A 20,077-nucleotide genomic window follows, 5' to 3' on the forward strand; every position below is an offset into this window, starting at 1 on the left:
TTGGACCAATGAATCACCCATGACGGTTTACCCAATTTTAAATATTGAGGTAAGGCAAGAACTAACATCTTCGACCTTTTGATTGAGAATATATACTGTAACAAGTTGAGTTAGGTTCGAGTTGACAAGTTTCATCCTCACAAATATACAAAGTTACCCTACTTAAGAAGGATGATCGGCTTGGCTTCAGAATAAAGTTTAAAGTTCAATTTCTTTGGGAACTCCAAGAATCAATCCAAAAAAAAAAGAACACCAAAAAAGCAAAAGCAAATTGAAACTCTATGCACCTTATGCTTTCTACAAATAGTAATTAGGCAAATTACCAATCAATCAATTAGATGATAATATGGAGATAATATGATACTCATACTAACAGCAAATTCTGCAACAATTATTGCAGAAACTCTGCCAATTACAAAGCCCCCCTTTTTTTTTTAATCTTTAAGTTACACTCTAAGCTTTATATATTCTCTTCCATCCTTTCAGGTACCCATTTGGATTTTTGATTCTACAACCTAAAAGTCAAGAAGATAGAGAAGAATGAAGAATGTTGGTTAAAGCTGTACAGAATAGAGAAAAAGAGAGAGAGGAGATAGAGAAGCATCTGTTAATGCAGCCAAACTTGAAGAACTAAGTTTCGGTTTCTTACTCGACGTGTATGCCTCGCTTCTGCAGTGCTCCGAGAGCTTTCGACTTCAGATCGTTATTTTGGAGAAATCTGTCAGACACAAAAACTCATCAATCAAAACCATAAGATCGTCTGTGTGGAGTGAAGGGGAACAATGTGTCGTATTGTATTTTACTCCTCCATGGTTGTTCAACATTTCGGTTATGAATATCGCCTTCCTTGGATGGATTCCAACAAATGAATAAACCCAGCCATCATCAAGCAATTGAAAACCGGTGAAAACAACTACATGTGCAAACTTATTACGAGTTAGTCTCGAAACTTTCATAGTTGTGTCTAGTTACTTGAACTTTAAAAAGTATCTAATATGTCCCTAAACCTTCAATGTTGCGTCAAATAGGTTCTTAAACTTTTAATTCTGTGTGTAATAAGTAATGACACATTTTTTAAGTTTAGAGACCTATTAGACGCAACATTGAAAGTTTAGAAACTTATTAGACACAATTTTAAAAGTTCAGATACTGAACTTATAATTTAACCTTTATTCTATTACATTGACAATATTTGAGGATCGAGGTGAAGGCCAAAAAAACGAGTTGGGAGAACGATAGTTTGGTTCTCCTCTAAACTTGGTGAGGGCGTTTAAGGTAAAAAATGGAGATCATGTACATGTAATAAACAGAAGTATTTCAGCTAACGTGATACCGCTGAGTTCTTTTATCTACTAAGCTAATCTCGAAAGAAGCAATATTTCAAGGTGTAAAAAACTTTTTTCTTCTAATAATTATGGATGAACTCACATTTCACGGATATGTGGAAGCTGGGAGAGAGAATGAGGGATTGGCCCTTCAAATTGGTTTTTCTCCAGATGCCTTCATCAGCAAAACAAACAGAGATAATTAGAGAACAGGTGAGAGAGTTCCAGATTAAGTAAACAAGGAATTGATCGGAAAGCATACAAAGTCTGCAGCTCCTTCAACGAACCCATCTCTGGTATAGAGCCCGAGAGTTTGTTGCTACCGAGCCAACTGCAAAAGAAAATGCAGCCATTCAAGTAGGAGTTTTTAAGCATGGAGATTAAGATAGGTAAGTTTGAGAATGGAAAAGACTTCTCACTTACAGATGAGCGAGGGCAGTTAAATTGTTTATGCTTGGAGGAAGTGTGCCAGATAACCCAAAGTTTGTCAAGTTCCTTCACAAATATTAAAAATAGGGAGAAAAAGTTCAATTCCGATCCTAGTTCATCCGAAACATATATGAAACAAAGTCGTTCCGAAAGAAATTGTGAATTCCTGCGTTGGATTCTTGAGTTGAACACTCACAAAGTGACAACTCGAGCAAGATTTCCCCCAGAACAAGTAACTCCGGTCCAGGAATTATCCTTCGGCAAGCAAGGGTCACCGCTCCAATCATGGGGCGGGTTATTGAAGCTTCTTGCCAATTCCTCCATTGCCATCACTGCCAAATTATTAAAAGAAAACAACCGAAGCTTTGTCAAACCAAGAAGAAGAATAAGAAGAACATGGCTTCTTTTCTGCTTCCTCGTATTAATCTCAACTCAAGTGAACGTTTTTCATATAAAAGAAACTGAAAACATCTGTGAAAGTTAATTCTTAATTCTTTCAGGTTGCATTATCTCAAGGAGTAGCATATGATTATGAAGCAGAAAAGTACCATCTCTAGTTAATGTCCTTCCACCACGAGGAAAAACCTGAAGAATCTCAGCAGCATTAATTACAGGGCCAACAGGAATGTCATCTCCAGGAGTTAGTTCTATGAGGGTCTGTCCGGATAAAGGCCATTTCGCACTGTAAACCGACACGCCATTAGCAGAGACATTGAGGTTTGAAAAGAAATTCTTGCCGTTCACTGAAACACTGAAGACCCTCCAGCTATATGGACTCGGAGACCGATTGTCCTGAAAGTAGAATGAGATGTAGTAGTAGGCTGCTGGAAGAGGGAATGGAGGCCAGTTGACTTTGAGTGTCTTGCCACGGCTCGTCGTCATGGCGGTATTAAATGCCTTCGATGGTGGGAGATTCCAAAAATTAGAGGTAGTAACGTTGGCATGGCTTGTTACCAACGGGTTTTCGTCAACGAATGGGTGCCATAGCCGGTTGAATGGATCATCTGGATAGCTAACTCCACATTGAAAATTTCAAGGACCAAAAGTTGATTAAAAGGTTAGATAGAGGTTCACCATTGAAATTATAAGATTGTTGGTGAAGTTAGATTCCATTTTGAAGTTCATTCATCAAAACATCACATTAACAACCTCCACAGCCCAGCATAAAAAGAAAAGAAAGAAACAACTTCAAGCATATAAAAACAACCATGTTTAAATCCTATGTTCAATTTCAGTTCTTACCGTTACCATTCCAAGAACTCAAATTCATTTGAAAACATAACTACTACACGCGATTTCAAACATCTATCTATATAATTATCCACTAATCAGGCAATGAACAAAAGAAATATATTTATATCAAGATTCTCAAATAATTTATTAAAACCATCAATTAACAACAACTAAAATAGTTTTCCAAGAAAAACTTAAAACAACTAAAATAGAGTATTTAAAAGTTCAAATATCAAAATAGAACAAACGAAAGAAAAAGTTAAGTCCTCATTGGATAACGTTTTCATTTTTGTTTCCTGTCTTCGTAAAACTATGCTTACTTCCTTATCTCTCTTTAATATGTTTTTCCATCTTTTTCAGAAACAAAATTGAATTATTACCCTAATTTCAAAATCAGAAACAAACTTACCAAAAACTACTTTCTTTTCTAACAGTTTCTAAAAGTTGGCTAAGATTTCAAAAACATGTCCGAAAAGCAGATAGCAAAAGAAAGAACCAGAAAGGTAAACGTAGCATTCAGAAGCTCCATTTTCAAAAAAACAAAAAGCATCGTGATCAAACAAGGCTGGCCTTAGAGCCCAAACAACAAACATGGTAAATCGAAGGCATGTGTTCAAAAAAGTACAGAGGACAAACTTGTAAAAGCTAAGACTACTCCCAAATGCTTAGAAGTCATCCTAAGGTTCCTATTAAAACAATACCCATTTCAAATCACACCAATTCCAATGTGGGTAGAAATCAATCCAGAAAAAATGGAGAGAAATGGAGTTTTGGCATACCCAATCATATCGAAATCCTGTCCAAAGCTGCTTCTGGCAACGGTGCTGAGGGCATAGTTCTTGAAATCGGTGGTGTTATAAACAGAGTCCTCCAAATACTCCAACTCCAGAGCCGAGATGAAGGGGCTGGAACTGGCAGCCGTGTGCTGGTTCCTGGCCAAGCACACGCTCATCATCTTCCCCATCGCCACCACCACCAACTCGTAGTACGACGACAGCCCATTCGCGAAATCCTCTGTCGTGTTCACGGTGCTCCATTTGGTGCCCTCCACAATCTGGTCGAACACCGGCGGCTCCTTCCCGCCGTCGAATCCGCCGTAGTAGTACGTCGTCCGCACCAGATACTTCCCGCCCTTCACAACCGGAATCGCGAAGCAGTACTTCCGGGCCGAATTGTCGGGAAAGTACCGCAATGTCGACAATGTCGGCACCAGTTTCGGATCGGCGAGCTTCGAGGCGTTGCCGACGGAGGTGAAACCCTCGTCGGTGATGTACTCGAGCTTCCCCACGGCCACCTTCTTGTCCCCCCCGCAATTGATGAGATACCCTGCATTTTTTTAGGTAAAAAACACAACAAAACAAACCCGATGCGATCAAATTGCGAAGAAATCGTGGATTGTGAGAAATGGGTATTGTGAAAAACAAAGGGAATTGAAGGGGGGGAGAGGAAATGGCGTACCTCTGGGGGCGGGGGAAGGGGCGCCGGAGGGGAGGAGGAGAAGGAGGAGGAAGATGGGATTGAAAAGGGACATTCTGAATTTTTTTTTTTTTTTATTGAATCTTTTTGTGGTGGAGGGGGAATTTACTCCACCAGAAAAAGATTGTGAGCTTTTTTTTTTGCAGGTTTTTGTTGAGGAGAAAGCAGACAGTAAGGAGGAAGGGGAATGTCCGGCCTCGGCGGGGACAGCGCTCACACGTTCCTCAGACAGAACAAATTTAAAAAATACAATTATTGTTATGAGATTATGAAAACAAAAGCGCCTGTAGCTCAGTGGATAGAGCGTCTGTTTCCTAAGCAGAAAGTCGTAGGTTGGACCCCTACCTGGCGCGTTTTTTTCTGTTTTGTTTTTTTTTTCCTCGGTATTTAGCTGCAAAATCCGTTTGATCACATACAAATTAAATAAATATACAATTTTAATTTCTTGTTTGTTTATTCAAAATTTAGTATTCAATTTGATGTTATTGAATTACAATTGTTTTTTGGACATATTGATTTACTATGTTATTTGAGTAATTTCACATGAGTAATTTAGATGGACTAATTATGTAGGTAAACATGGTCGAAAGTTAAGAGGAGACATTAGAAGGTTGCTACTTGCAAAACATAAGATGTGCTTGATACTAACATGGTGTGTTGGCGACGTGTAAAACTTACTCTAACGTTTAAATAAGTTTGAGTCACGAGTTTTGTTTGAGCTTTTGTATAGTAGACATCATATTTATATCTCTTTTTGCATCTTCCATATATGTGTGTAGAAACCACGTAGCATTACGAGTGTGAAAGTATGTAAAAAAATCGAGCTGAATAAACAAAATCAGTCGAATCAAAGAAGATTGGTCGATTTTAATATAGTAAATCGACCTGTGGTTGGTTCTTCTCACAATTTCTTTGTCACTTTCAGCCATAATCGATTGACCATCAATATCTTCATTCGCTTGTTTTGTTTATCATAAGACCTAAAACTGACAACCTCAAATCGACAAAACTCGATAGGTTGGTTTGTTTATTTCAAATTGTGCCAATCGACCGTTAATTACCTCTATCGAGCATGTAGTTTAGGATATGACTGATCATACCTAATCTCTTTTCATCATCCAGATATATCTTTATATATAATATATCTTTATTCTCTTATAACATATATATATATATATATATATATATATATATATATATATATATATATATATACATGTTACAACATGTGGGGTTGGAGATTCAAATTCTCAATCTCATAATTGGATACATCTGTCTTAACCTGCTGAACTATATTCTGGTTGGCGTAACTTGTAACTTGTAAATGATATTCAAGGACTTCTCATTTCATTTAATCCAATTATGACTCACTTTATATCTTTTGATTTCATCTCCGTAATATATGATATTCATCTCCATAATATATACAATCTACTTAATATATTTTATCACATATATAGGTCAAGGTGGTTTCTCACCTCGACATACCACTTGTGTGGCCTATTTGGATCATGCTCCCATTACGTACTTGTAAGATCTAATTAGCTTGCTAAAAAATTATTCTATTTGTAAAGTCTCAGTTTTTTAGATTTATAAATTAAAACAATTAAATGTGTACAATTGTAATAGTAATTAAAAGAAAATATAGTAAAGAGAGACGATATAAAGACATTTTTAACGTGGTTCGATTTTCCAACGTACTCCATGAGACCACACATAGAGAATAAAATTAACAATCAAAACTTAGGACAATTTACAATAAACATTAAGTTACGCATAAAAAATTCCCTAATTAAATTATACCACAATACTTGATCGACTCCTCCTTCGATTGAATTTTTTTAAACACAAGCTCCTCGTGTTGTAGACCACTTATTGAACTCCCTTCAATGATAGATGCATTTTCTCCCAATACTGGATAGAAATCTCACAAAAGAAAAGCAACTCATATAATTGCACTTATCGAATTACATAAAAAATTTCACTCTCAAAATATTATACCATAAACAATACTTCAACAATTTGAGAGAACAAACAAATTTTGTTCTACACTTCTTGCTTGCTATGTTCCAAAACTAAACAATAAATAGACAATAAGAATTGACATGAAAAAGAAAGTGAATTTACTACCATTCCAATCAAACTACAATTCTCACACAATCAGTAGAACTTTCCATAAAAAAAAAAAAAAAAAACTAGCCGTCGTAACATTTAGGGTCCGTTTGATAACCATTTCTGTTTTTGATTTTTGGTTTTTCTTGTTTTTAGTTTTTGGTTTTTGGTTTTCTGTTTTTAAAAAACAAAAACAACCATTTTTTATTTGTTGTTTTTGAAAAATAGAAAACAAAATATGTTTGGTAACCATTTTTAGTTTTCTGTTTTTAAAAAGTTAGAAAATTGAAAATAATAGAGAAAATTCTATGTAGAGTAGAGATGACAATGATGTAGGTGCGAGTGAGGATACTATCATCCATTCTCGTGCCCGTGAAAATTTTTAAATCTCCGTCTCTATCTCGTTCTTCAGTTTGAGAGATGTTCTCGAGAAAAATTTGGTTTTATAATTGTTTTTAATTATTATCAGAATTTAAAAAATAAAAAAAGCGTAATAAATATATATTAATTATTTAAAAAATGGAATCGAGGCCGAGGTTGGGACATGCATTTCCTATTTTTGGGACCTGACTATGCGGAAAAAAAATTATGGTTGAAAAAATTTAGAGATAAAAACAATATTCAAAATATAATTTTTATAGAAAATAAATAAATATAGACATAAATTAAAGTTAAGAAAATTGAATGAGAAAAGAAGATGGAAAAATAGATTACGAAGAGAAAGAAAAGTTATAAAAAACGACATTTTAGAGAGAAAAAAATTTGAAAAAAATATTAAATTTTAAAAGAGATAAATGAAATTGATCCATTAGAAAAAGAATAAAAAGTAAAGATACATAGAAATGAAAAATTTGGAGAAAGTGACCAATAATAATATATATTCGAAAATTTTAGAGAGAAAAATAAATTTTGTAGAGAGAAATTTATTTAACAGAATAAAAAATAAAAATACATAGATGAAAATTTTGGAGAGAGAAACGAATAATAATAAATATCCAAAGTACGAAAATTTTAAAGAGAGAAAAATAAATTTTGTAAAGAAAAATCGGAAATTTGTTTTTGAAAACTACTTTTTTTTTTAATTTACATAGAATTACAAATTGGTTTTTGAAAAACAAAAAATAGAAAATTGAATTGGTTATCAAACAACCTTATTTTAAAAAAATTAAAAATAAAAAATAGAAAACGAAATTGTTATCACACGGATCCTTAAAGGATTCAAATTAAAATTCAAAAAAAAAATAATTGAATTAGACACATCAAATAAATAAAGGGAATAAATAGATGAAACTTAATATTTTTGCCTAACATGCAAATAAATAAAATTCCTTTCAATATCTAAATTAAATATTTGGTCGAGAAAATAATAATAAATATTTTAAGGGATTTTTTTGTTGTTTTTTATTTTGTTTTTGTTGAAAAATTTTGAAAGAAACGTGACAACTGACAACGGCTGTAGTTTTGGAGATGATGATAAGACAAGAGGCGTATCGCAACCGAAACTCAAACTGTCGCTGACGTCAGACTCAGACTGGACCGCGTAACGCAACTCTTCAACGTCACCGAGTACAACAAAATTCCAACTTCCAACCGAAGTTTCCATCGTTCATAAAATCTTAAGTCACATTTATTATAATTTCAAATTTTAAATTTAGTTTGAAGGACAATTTAATTTGGGATTAGGACATTGATAGGCCATAATTACATAAAAGGATTGAATATATAAAATTTACACTTTTGTTGTGAAACAACCCATTTTAAGATGGTACTTATCACCCAATTTACTTGTATATTCTTTTGTAACTATGCTTCAATATTAATTAATTTTTAAAATCTAAAATTGGTAAATTGAGATCTTACCATTTAAATCCCTTAAATTTTGCTACTTTCCAAAAGTAAAAAATACCAAATTCCAAAACACTAACCAAATCCTCAAAATCTTTCGTAATTGAAAAAATTTGAAAACCCCTCGTTCCTCCGATTTTTCTTCTTCCTCTCTTATTCGAAGACTGCTCCGTTCCGGCCGTCTGCGCTCCTCTATTCAGGCCGTCTGCGCTCCTCTGTTCCGGCCGTCTACGCTCCTTCATCTTTGGCCATCTGCATTCCTTCATCTCTGGCCGTCTGCGCTCCTTCTCTCCAACTTTTCTTCTTCGTCTCTGGCCGTCTGTGTTCCTCCATCTCCGGTGCTGTCAACATTCTTCGTCTCCTGTCGTCGTCTCCATTATTCTTCATTGCCGGAGCAGTCCTCTATTCTTCCTCTCTCGTTCGATTTCCGTCCGCTCCTTCGTCTCCATTCGTCGTCTGCGCTCCTTCGTCTCCGTTCGTCGTCTCCTTCGTCTCGCCGACTAGAAAGTAGTTTTGTCTCACCATGATATATTTTTCATTCCAATATATCCTCCAAGTTTTTTTTATTTCAGATTGAACAATGTTGAAAACCCATTGTTTTTTTTGTACTATTAAACCCTTTCCATACACATATATATTCAATGGTTTTTTTTTCGATTTATGATTTTGTACAGTTTAACGCTCTATTTTTGTATGCACATAGATTTCAGTGGTGCAAAATGTGTAGGTGTGAATTAATGTATATATAGGGATATATCTTATAGTGAGTTTGATTCTATCGCTTTGCCATCAGTATATATGAGATATATCTTATAGTGTATACATTTACTTCCATCATATTTATAGAAATACAAATAATTGACATTGATATTAAATTATTCTCTATAAGTTTGAATAATACATAGTATGTAAGTTATAAAACAATATTAATAGGTATATAAATTATATTAACTGTATCCATAATAATATTTGAATTCTAAAGTCTTCACGGCATATACGTTATATCATAAAAATATACCAATGAGTACTTAATTGTTAATATTCTATAATAATACGTGATATGTAAATTATATCTCACTTAAAAGATGCATATACATAATGTTAATTACATCGTGAATAATAGTATATTTCAAAAGTACAAGTAGAATATATGTTATAATCTACATATAACATAAACATAAAAATGAAATAACGATTTACGGATTTAAATCTCTTATATTAAAAAAACAATAATAAATGTAAATGTAAATTGGTATGAAAATAAAATCCTACGTGCACAAATAAAATTGGAAAACTTTAGACATTTTGTAAATAAGTTTCTAAAACAGCCATTCGAAGACATTAACTCATTTAATTTTTACCCATAGTATTAAATCTATTTTATCTATGAATTTTACGTTGTACGAGGGATAAATTGACATTTCTATCGTATTATAAAAAAAATTGACAAAATATGAAAAATATCAGCAAAATGTCACTAATATATAATAATATTAATATTAATTATTTTAAACTTATTTAGGAATAGAAAAATGTTTAGTGGTTGATTTAAATATTTTTATGATTTTAAAAATTTTCTAACTTTTACAAAAATATTCATGGACATCGACATTTAAGACCTTTGTTTTTACCAAATAATATTCAAATAGAGATTTCAAATCCTACCGGAGTTGTGCTTTATTATTATTACCCAAGCTCGATTACCTTAAAGATATAAATAAGTCAAGTCAAGGGGCGACACTCTTCTTCGAAAAGAGGAACTGCTTATAATCCTCAACCGGAATTCCAAATCTTTGTCGAAATCCCGTTTCTCGAATATTTAAAAATCTCAGTCATTATAACTAAATTCAAACTAAATCTCAATACGTAGTAATATGATCTAAAAATGTTCATCGCTATAGAAATTGACCCATTAAAATGTTGCTTTAATAACCATAGTCAAACTTATAAATAATACTTTAAAATTATCCTCTCGACGCTCTTTTAATATTTAGCGATGGTAAGGACTTAATTGAAAACAATTAATTATATAATATTTAGTTAAGAAATTAGTTTTATTAAGTTGTTAATTAGTGTATTTATTAAGGTGTTTATGGTACACGAAAAATGGTTGAGAAGATGTTGCAAAGTCACTGTATGACCAATTTGAATAATGTTTAATGTGGTTTTCTCAATTTTTACATCGAACCACAATCCACTTGAGTCGGGTGACTTCACGCGATCACCTGGCCAAGTTGCAATTCATCTCATTTTACTTTATTGGGTTATGCATATATTTATTGACTTCTCATCTCAATTGGTCTGAGTTATGACCCACATGATAACTCACTTTTAGTTTCATCTTGGGTCAAGATGGCTCTTCTCACCTTGGACATTCAATTCCATTTGATCCTACTCACATAATGTATTTGAATTATTTTTAATTGTAAAATCTTTACAATTTAGTCTCTATCGACAAAAATTTAGATTTAGATGAAGAAAAACGAAGCTATCAAGCAAAGTGATACTAAGTTCTACCAATTTATTAGAAATTTGAAGAAGGAATTTAAAATTTTTCCCATTTAGATGACATTTTTTTTGTTTTAAATTTTGCAAATTCATTAAATATTATATCGTGATCAACTAATTATCAAAATTGAAAACGGAGAAATACAAGGGATTAATTTAAACTTTTTGAAATAATAGTAACTAAAAGTAAAAAAATATATATTACACATTAGAGATTAAAACTAGGTTAAAAAGCACATTTGGTCCTTTGACTAAAGTAACGATATAATCCCTAAATTTTAGTTTGTAACGATTTAATCTTTATATTTTCATTAAAGCAACGATTTATTCCATAAACTTTAGTTTGTAACGATTTAGTCCCCGTTGTTTAAATTTTGTAACAATTTAATCCTTATCATGAAAAATATTACTAAAATTAAGTGTCAAGTTTTATCCTATAATAATTTAATCTTTCTAATTTATAAACATCTTTGATCATTCATTGGTTTATCAATCAATAAATATAAGAAACTTAACAAACAAAAAATTCAGAGATTAAAGATGTTTATAAATTAAATCGTTACAAATTAAAATTCAGAGATTAAAGAGTTACTTTAACAAAAGTAGGTTGTTTTTTATCCTTAAAACTAATATATATTTGGCTTAAATATTTGAAGAGATTTAGTGTTTGGGTTAAAAAGTTGGAAAGAAACGTGACAAACGCTGTCGTTTAAGGAGTGAAGCCAAGAAGCAATGATAAGGCAACGGGCGTATCGAAATCCAAACTCAAAACTGCGGCTCACCTTACACTGCACCGCGTTCCTTCCGGAAACTTTTTCAACGCCACCGAGTACAATCTACAAGAAACATCCCAACAACACTTTCCATAATTTTCAATCTACTTTCATGAATTCTGAACATTTCAAATTAAATCTAGACCATAATTTTGATGAACCCGAAATTATTTTGAATAAGAGATTATAAAAAAAAAAAAAGAAAGAAAGAAATTTCTTTGGTCTCACATTGACGGAAAACATCTCGTTATAAATTAAGAACCAAAATAACTTTTTTACAATCCCAATGTAAATAGTAAAAGACTTAGAGAAACTTGGTTTAAACTATAGCGTGGTCATATCTATCTAAGATTTAATATTCCAGGAATTTTCTTGATAGTTAAATGTTGTAGGATTAGACGATTGTTCCATAAGATTAGTCCAAGTATGCGAACCATAGCTAAAAAGTAAAAATTAAAATTCTTCGAAGCTATTTCTTGTATTGCTTAATCTTTTCTCATCTTGTTAGACTCTAGGTTAATTAATTAGGTGGCTTCCCATCTTGAACACAACTATTCTAGAACTTGTGCGACCTCATTTGGGTCATGCTTACAGAGGTTCTACATAGATTATTTATTATTTTTAATAAATATTGGAGTTGGAGGATAGAAATCGACACGACACGTGAACAAATTAGATCAACTCACGAAGATTAGTTGAACTTACTTTGTCTAAAAGGTAAGGTCAAAAGACCGACCCTGAAAAGGCCTAGAAGATCACCTAGCGACTCTCCTTTGTGCCTATTTGAGTTGAAGGAATCTCAATCTATAACGGCCTAACCTCCTATCGAAATGGTAATAACAAACTTATCACATACTCCACCTATAACGACAGACACCACTTCAACAATTCAGGTACGTAATTATATTTGAGGCTGACTAATTATATTTGAGGCTGACTAACAGTTCTCCTACCTGCACTGACTTGAGGTTCAGAGTATTTTGTTACGTTCTTTCTGTGTAGATCTCTCCTTGTGTAGCTCGCTCATCGATAGTTCATTCTAGTTTATTGGAAGCTGAATTCTTAATCTCAATATAATTCAGTATCAACAATAAATAATAGCAATAAGAAAAAAATTCAATTGTTTTTCTCCAAAATATGTCCAGTTGCATCAATTATTCACCCTAACGTTGACCCTCCACTTAAATATTTTGTTGCAATATTTGCTTGAAAAGCATTATTTGTTGTTTGAAAATAACATGGAAGAAATGGTCACTGTTCATTTGACGAGTCCAGACAAATTAAAAAATAAAAAAAATTGATGATAAGACAAAAGGCGTATCAAAACCGAATTTCAAACCGCGGCGGAATCTGACTTGGACCGGACCGCGTACAAGAAACCTCCGAGAAAAAACCCATTCTCACTCTTCACTCCCCCATTTTTTGACCAACCAATCATAACCCGCCCTCTCTCTCTCTTACGTCACAGGTGTTTTTCTTAATTTAATTAATTAAATCCCAAATCCATTTTTTATTCTTTATTTAAGCACGGGCCAAATATGAAACCGTGTTCCCTAATCCTTTATTTACTAATTACGAATTAGTCCAAACTAATCCAATTAAATTGACCACGTGTTCTTTTTCCCTGTACACGTGGCCCAATGGGGTAGCTCGGTTTCGGATATAGTATATAGTAGTATTATATAGTGTTCCTGCTTCTGCTCGTGGGGTTGTTTATAAAGAATTAATGGATTTTTTTATCATATTTTGATGCACTATCATACAATTTTCTTATAAAAAAATTCAATAGCTTCCGAAAAATTCTTTCCCTGAACTTAAAAAAATAGTTGAAAGAATTTTTCCCTATGGACTGGTAATTTGATTTAATTTGATTTACCAGCTCAGAGATTGACCACCAGATAAATCCATTATCCAGCTCTGGATGTCATCGTCCTCGAACGTCGTCGTTTTCGGCAATTCGTCGTCGTTTTGGATCTCCATTTTCGAGGGGAACGAGAATTCGTTGTTGCTGCTGCTGATCTTCGGAGCTTCATTTCCGTACAAATTATTAGTTGACTGCCGGTTCTGATCTGGAGTGGCAGTGGCAGCGGCGGCGGTGGCGGCGGTTGTAACCGCGGCCGCCGGAGAGAAATTTGGGAGATTGAATGTTAGGGAGTTATCGGGGAATGGGAAATTGAGCTTCGCACGTGGGCCGCGGAATCTAATAGCGGCTTCGTCGTACGCACGTGCGGCGTCCTCAGCGGTGTTGAAAGTACCGAGCCAGACCCGGGTCGCCTGTTTCGGGTCACGGATCTCGGCGGCCCATTTCCCCCACGGCCGCTGCCGCACGCCTCTGTAATTCTTCTTCAACCGCTTCGCCTTCCGGCCGCCGCCGCCGACGCCCAATTTCTTGCGATCGTCGGACTGGGACGAGGGCGGGAAGAAATTACAGCCGAGGCACCCTTTAATTCTGCAGACGTGACACGTGTCGAAATCAGAAAGGGGGAGGACGGCGTCGTTTAAGGAAGTGGAGGCGGAATCCGAGAGGGAGGAGATTGGGGAGAGGAGGTGGAGGAAATGGTCGGGGCGGAATTGGAGGCCTTTGGCGACGGCGCCGGAGACAACTTTGGTGAGGGCGTCGACGATGACGGAAACCTCCTGCTCCTCCGAGATCCGGCGGAAGGGGGGGCGGTCGGAGGTCATTTGCATGCCGGTGGAGAGAGAGAGGAATTTTTTTTTTCTTTTTGTTTTTGGTTTTTTAAATTCTGTTGGTGAGAGTGGTGGGGGAGTGAGAAAGCGAGTTTTTATATAGAAGGGGAAGGGGTGACGTGGCAGACAGCTGGTACGCCGTTGGGACACGGAGGGGAAGTGGGGGCACGTGAGAATTGGATGACAAAAGTGAGATATGAGATGACGGAATCGGACGGAAGGGGATTTTGTCGTCCACGGTAAACAGCTGGCGGAGACGGAGCTCTCTCGCTTTCTTAAAACAGTACTTTTTTTTTTTTTTTGATATACTCTTTTTCATTTCTCTAATTTTGTAAATAATTCTTTTAATTTTGCGTTTATGTAGTATTTGAGTTTTTTTTTTAATATTACAATTTGAATTATGAGTTGGGAACCAATTAAACTCCGACTCAGGGATATTATATATTTAGGATTATTACGAGCTTTCAAAAGATAATTAAGAATTAGGGATTGTGCAATTTTTTAAAGTCCCATGTAAGATTTAAGAGATCAATTTCATTTTTTTTTTGACATAGCGTCGATGGATTCCTCATTCAAGCTGCTACACAGCTTGTTAGAGGCACTAAGAACGCTTCATGTATAATTTTGGTTGTCCTAAGTTATTATATAATTCACAGTACATCATAATCTCTCCTAATGTTTAGTATTTCTAATGATATACAACTACCTAACTACCTTCTTTTTAGCAGTTCAATCACTCAATCAAACGGTCTTATTAGAAGTTGGATACACACACCATCATTCCCAGCGATCCAACATACTCTTAATTTTAATTTATAATTAAATACTCCATTCTTAGAGGTGGAGATATGTCTTTTTTGAACTATATGTACCTTTCGTACTTATATTCCATTCCTAATTCCTTATTGTTACAAGATCCCCGAGAATATGACATTAGGATCCCAACTCCAATAAATCATATATTTTTTCTTATTACTTAAAAAAAAAGTAAGGATACTTATCTTCTCCCCAACTTGAAATAATCTATTTTTTCTTCTCTTCCCTTGAAATCCACTTCCAGTCTTAAAAAAAATGATTGAATAACACTACCACAATATAACCTCTCTCGAATAATCACAAGCGAACTCAAAAATCTTCATACTCCTAATATAAATACCCATCTATAAACTTTTCCGTTAAAAAGAAAAATGAAAATGTGACATGGCAGTGAGACGTTGTAAAACTACAAATGAGGTACTACTTTTTATAAGTAGTTTCAATTATGCCCTTAAACTTTAGGATAAGTTTCAATTATATTTCAAAAGTTTCACTTTAACCCAATTTAATTAACCCTTACCACTGTTTCAAAACAATCATTCCACTAACTTTCTCATTAAAATGAAGACGAAAACAATCATTCCACTAACTTTCTCATTAAAATGAAGACGAAAATTTAACGTGTCAATGAGTTGTAAAATGGAAGTTACAACGTGTGTACAAATCGTAGTCAAAGGGTTTTAGCCACGTTTAAAACGGTGTAGATTAAGGAGGGAAGTAGATTTAGGGGTCTAAAATTTAAGTCAGGTTCTTTAAAAGGGAGAAGCTAGCTACACATTATTATGAGAAAAATTATGGACTAGTAAAAACTACGAAAAAAATGACCACATAATGGTAAAGTTGAAGGAGGGCGTAGGGTCTAAAAAAAAGCTTTACGAGATGAATATGTTCTTGAGAGAGAAATTGTGGAAGATTGAGGTCTGTGGAAAGAATAGGTTGAAAGCTAGGAAAAAAAAAGGTTGACTAGCGGAGGAAGATGATTTTCATCTTTAAATTAAAGGTAAAAAATTTAATTAACGAGCAACTCGTGTGTGGTCTATAGCTGGTTCGATTATCTTGGGGTTTCTTTGTTAGCCCTAGGGAGGCCTTCGATTCTGTTCGTTGTTCGTGGTTTGTTGGTCCCTTCGAAAATTTTGTTTCCTCTTAAATCTTTTGATATTTTATCCTTTTAACCTCAAAATTATTTCTCCAAATGACATCATTTTTAATATAACTTAAAACTCTTTTTTTTTATAGCTCACTACTAGGTCAAATTTTCATTTTTTTTTATTTTCAAAAAAAAAAGAAAAGAGAAAAATGCTTACAAAAAGTTGTTTTTGAAAATTTTTAAAAGTTAAAGAGTTAAAATGAGAATTTTACATTATAGGAGTATAATTGAAACTTAATTCAATGTCTAAGGGTATAACTGAAACCAACTTAATCCAAAGTATCATTTGACAACCAAATTTAAGGCATCGTCAAAAGTCCGGTCGCTAAAACTTTAATTTCTTATAAAGTATGCTCACATATACCTTTCTTTTGACAACCCAATAGCCCAATTCATTTTGACATCAAATTTTTATTATTTTAACAGAAATTTAGATGAAATTACAATATGTTTTTAAACAATTTGAAAGATTGAAAGTAGAATTAGAACTTCTAAAATTCAAAGAGATATTTAGTATGATTTAATCTATCTATTTATTAGTTGTTCTACTTTTAATATATAATCATTGCTTTTCACCATTATCTTATCATTAATTATATGACAGCCACACAACCCATAAAAGACAGGACAGTAAAGGTTGCCCACCTCAATAAAATAAAATTAAAACTTTTTCCTCTCAACAATCAATGCAAAAGTCGGTATAGCTTAATGGTAATTAACATATATCTCCAACTAAGAAAAGCTTAATGGTAAATAACATATATCTCCAACTAAGAAATTTGTGTGTTTGATTTCTACGTCACATATTATTCTAAAAAAAAGAAACAAAGAAAAATAGCCCAAGTCAGCGTGAAGTACATCCTGCAAAGAGCCAAATATTGCCAATTAAATGATTGATGTAAATGCCTAGTTCTATCATTAAAGACAAATCCACTCAAAAGTATAAACAAATTAGTTTACATATTCCTTTTTATTATCTTACACTCGTTTTTTAACGAGCATATCTCAACGGTAAATGACATATATCTCCAATTAAGAGGTTGCGAGTTCGATCCCCACCTCCACATATTGTACTTTAAAAAAAATTATTATCTTACACACGCTCATATAACCTATAAACATAGTTCAACAATAAATACCATATTTTATAGGGGAAAGAAATAAATCGACTCGAACCTGTCTATGAACGATCCATCCGCAGCAACCCTCTAGATATTATACTATTCTTCCTATTTATCTAAGTAATACCACTCCAACTAACTGAGATTTTTTGGTTTTCTTTTATTTTTTATTTTTGGTTTAATTTTGGCAATGGAGAGGGAAACACCCTTTTCGTGGGATTTTGTTTTCTCCCTCCTCTATTTTTTGTATGAAGAAGAAATTAAATTGCTGTTAAAGAAAAAATAACTAAAGTTACAAGAAGAAATAAGAGAATATGGATTTTGGAATTATGGTTTAAATGTGGTGGTTTCATGAGAAAGAGGAAACAAAAACTCTAGGGTCAAAAGATAAATGAAGGCGGAGAAGAAAGGAAGAGATGTGAGGGATTTAAAATAAATAAATAAACTAAATTCAAATCGGGTTGAGTCGAGTTTGTCCCAAAAATTTTCAAATCAGTTTGGTTCTGACCCGAACCGATTATACCCTAGTTCTTTCTTTTGGGATCGAGATTGAAACTTCATAGGCTATATTTGTTTATTATTATCATAAAATTGATAAATGGATGAGCCGTCCAACCAAGAAAATTATTCGCTTAAACAACTAATTATTTAACACAACCCAATCATATATAAAGTATTTGAGCTGGGTTGATTCGGATTATTCGGATCACTCATTCAAAGTATTGTATGAAAAAAATAAGAGTAAATGATAATATCTTAAACATTTATTTGTATATCGTCCGACACTCAATCAAAATTCATAAGTCAATTTTTTTTATATGGACATGAAAAGATACACTCAAAAAACTTAAAAAATTGTTAAAAAAAGTTCTTGCAGAATAAATAATCCATAAAAATTTTTGGATGAAATAAAATTAAAATAAATATAACTATATATAATAATTTTTATGGTGAGTATAAAACATAGTTCTAAAATGAATATTAAATCCAGGTTGATTTGGCTTAACTGAAATTTATTTTAGGCGACCTTTTGAATTAACTGCAAACTAATAAAATTTTGATTTATTTGAACCCAACCTAACTCAAACAAATTTATAACCCAAACTAAAATTCGAGTTGAATGAATTGTTTTTTTAGGAAACTACATAGGTGGGCATCGATTAAGACATATTAAATGGTTAAATAATAACAAAATCAAAATGATTATTTTTTTTTTCAAAGTTAAACATTACCGTAGAAAATTCAAATGTCAAAAACTAAAATAAAATAAAATAAAATAATTGAAGACGAGGACCAGATGAAATTTATAAAAAGAGAGAAGAAAAAAACTAATTGCTACAACCATGACAATATTTTAACATTGTTGCTTCAAATAATAATTTAGGACACACTTAAAAAAAATTAACGTGATAAGCAATAAATATATATATGTGATATAAAATTATTTTGAAATTAGGCTCATGCCAAACGAGTTTTGCAAGCCAAACAAACCCTTGCATTCTTTTAATCAGTTGTATATTCTTAACTCTTAAGACCATTTTAATAATCTTCTCAAAAAAAAAAAAAAGACCGTATTAATAAAAGTACAAATTGATAATTAATTAATTAATTAATTAAGGTAAATAATAAATAAATATATATATGTATGACGGCGGAGGACGGCTGACTTCCGGCAAGGGCTCGACAGGTCAAATCGGAATGTCCGAAGCGATATGACTTTTTTAATATTAAAAAAAAGATTCTCTGTTTGAATTTGAAAAAGTCAACGCTTTTGAGACATAAAATAAAAAAATAATAAAAATATTCTTTGGTGACAACTGTCTTTTGACCTGGTATACGCCTCTTTTTCCTCTCTCTTTCTTTTATTTTTTAATTTACAAATTTAGTTGGTAAAATTTAAATGGGCTAAATTTGTAATGTTTGGGTATCTCTTTAATATCCTCGTTGATGTTGTAGAAGGTCTAATTTCATTTTATTATATATTGAATTTTTCAATTAAATTGTTACCGTTACTAAATATTAAAATAATGAGGACATATCGATTAAAAAATAGTTATTTTCTCGGGAGTTCCTCTATTGTTTGGTATACCAACATTTTAATGGTTCAATTTCCTATCAGAATGAACCACTTTTGGCGAGGGTCAAGTCACTTACTATGTAATAATCATGTCAAATGAGTAGATAGAGAAATTAGTGGAAATAATCTATACTATATATAAAAGACACCATATCGAGATACTATTTTACCCCGAACATTCTCTCTATTACTTTGAGAGTAAGTTTGTTATTCATCTCTCCCTTTCTCTCTCCAAACCCATTTAAATTCCACCAATTTTCTCTCCCCCTCTCCACTCCATCACTTTTAATTTCAAAATATTTTCTTTCCACATTTATAAATTTCACTTTTTTCAAATAATATTATCTTCCTAAACAACTTCATTTATCTCTTGGAGTCATTTTATTATTTTTCTTTCTCGTTCACTTTTAGATTTTTTTTTCTTCCACTCATCCAAATTCCTTACTCAAAGGATCGTTTATTTAAATTTATTTGAAAATTGTAAAGATGGAGAGATAGTATTTGAAAAGAGAGAAAAGAATTAGAGA

General features: G+C 32.9%; 2 protein-coding genes and 1 non-coding gene across 3 annotated transcripts; 1 reads left to right on the top strand and 2 right to left on the bottom strand.

Moving 5' to 3' along the window:
- Positions 1-294: 294 nt before the first annotated feature.
- LOC111008055 (Leucine-rich repeat (LRR) family protein) lies at positions 295-4,634 on the bottom strand. Its single transcript, XM_022280655.2, has 9 exons — positions 4,446-4,634; positions 3,767-4,313; positions 2,303-2,766; positions 1,951-2,086; positions 1,749-1,820; positions 1,588-1,656; positions 1,429-1,500; positions 650-718; positions 295-515 (listed from the first exon to the last, which is right to left on the bottom strand). The coding sequence occupies exons 1-9, from the start codon at positions 4,516-4,518 to the stop codon at positions 509-511; spliced, it is 1,509 nt and encodes a 502-aa protein (XP_022136347.1). The 5' UTR covers positions 4,519-4,634; the 3' UTR covers positions 295-508.
- A 109-nt stretch (positions 4,635-4,743) lies between these two features.
- Positions 4,744-4,816, top strand: TRNAR-CCU (transfer RNA arginine (anticodon CCU)). Its single transcript has one exon. It is a non-coding gene; the product is annotated as a tRNA-Arg (tRNA).
- An 8,019-nt stretch (positions 4,817-12,835) lies between these two features.
- Positions 12,836-14,448, bottom strand: LOC111007835 (ethylene-responsive transcription factor ERF109). Its single transcript, XM_022280357.2, has one exon. The coding sequence runs from the start codon at positions 14,387-14,389 to the stop codon at positions 13,574-13,576; it is 816 nt and encodes a 271-aa protein (XP_022136049.1). The 5' UTR covers positions 14,390-14,448; the 3' UTR covers positions 12,836-13,573.
- Positions 14,449-20,077: the final 5,629 nt, after the last annotated feature.

This window comes from Momordica charantia, assembly GCF_013281855.1.
Source record: "Momordica charantia cultivar OHB3-1 chromosome 4 unlocalized genomic scaffold, Mcharantia_2.0 BLBB01000004.1, whole genome shotgun sequence".
NCBI classification, from domain to species: Eukaryota; Viridiplantae; Streptophyta; class Magnoliopsida; order Cucurbitales; family Cucurbitaceae; genus Momordica; species Momordica charantia.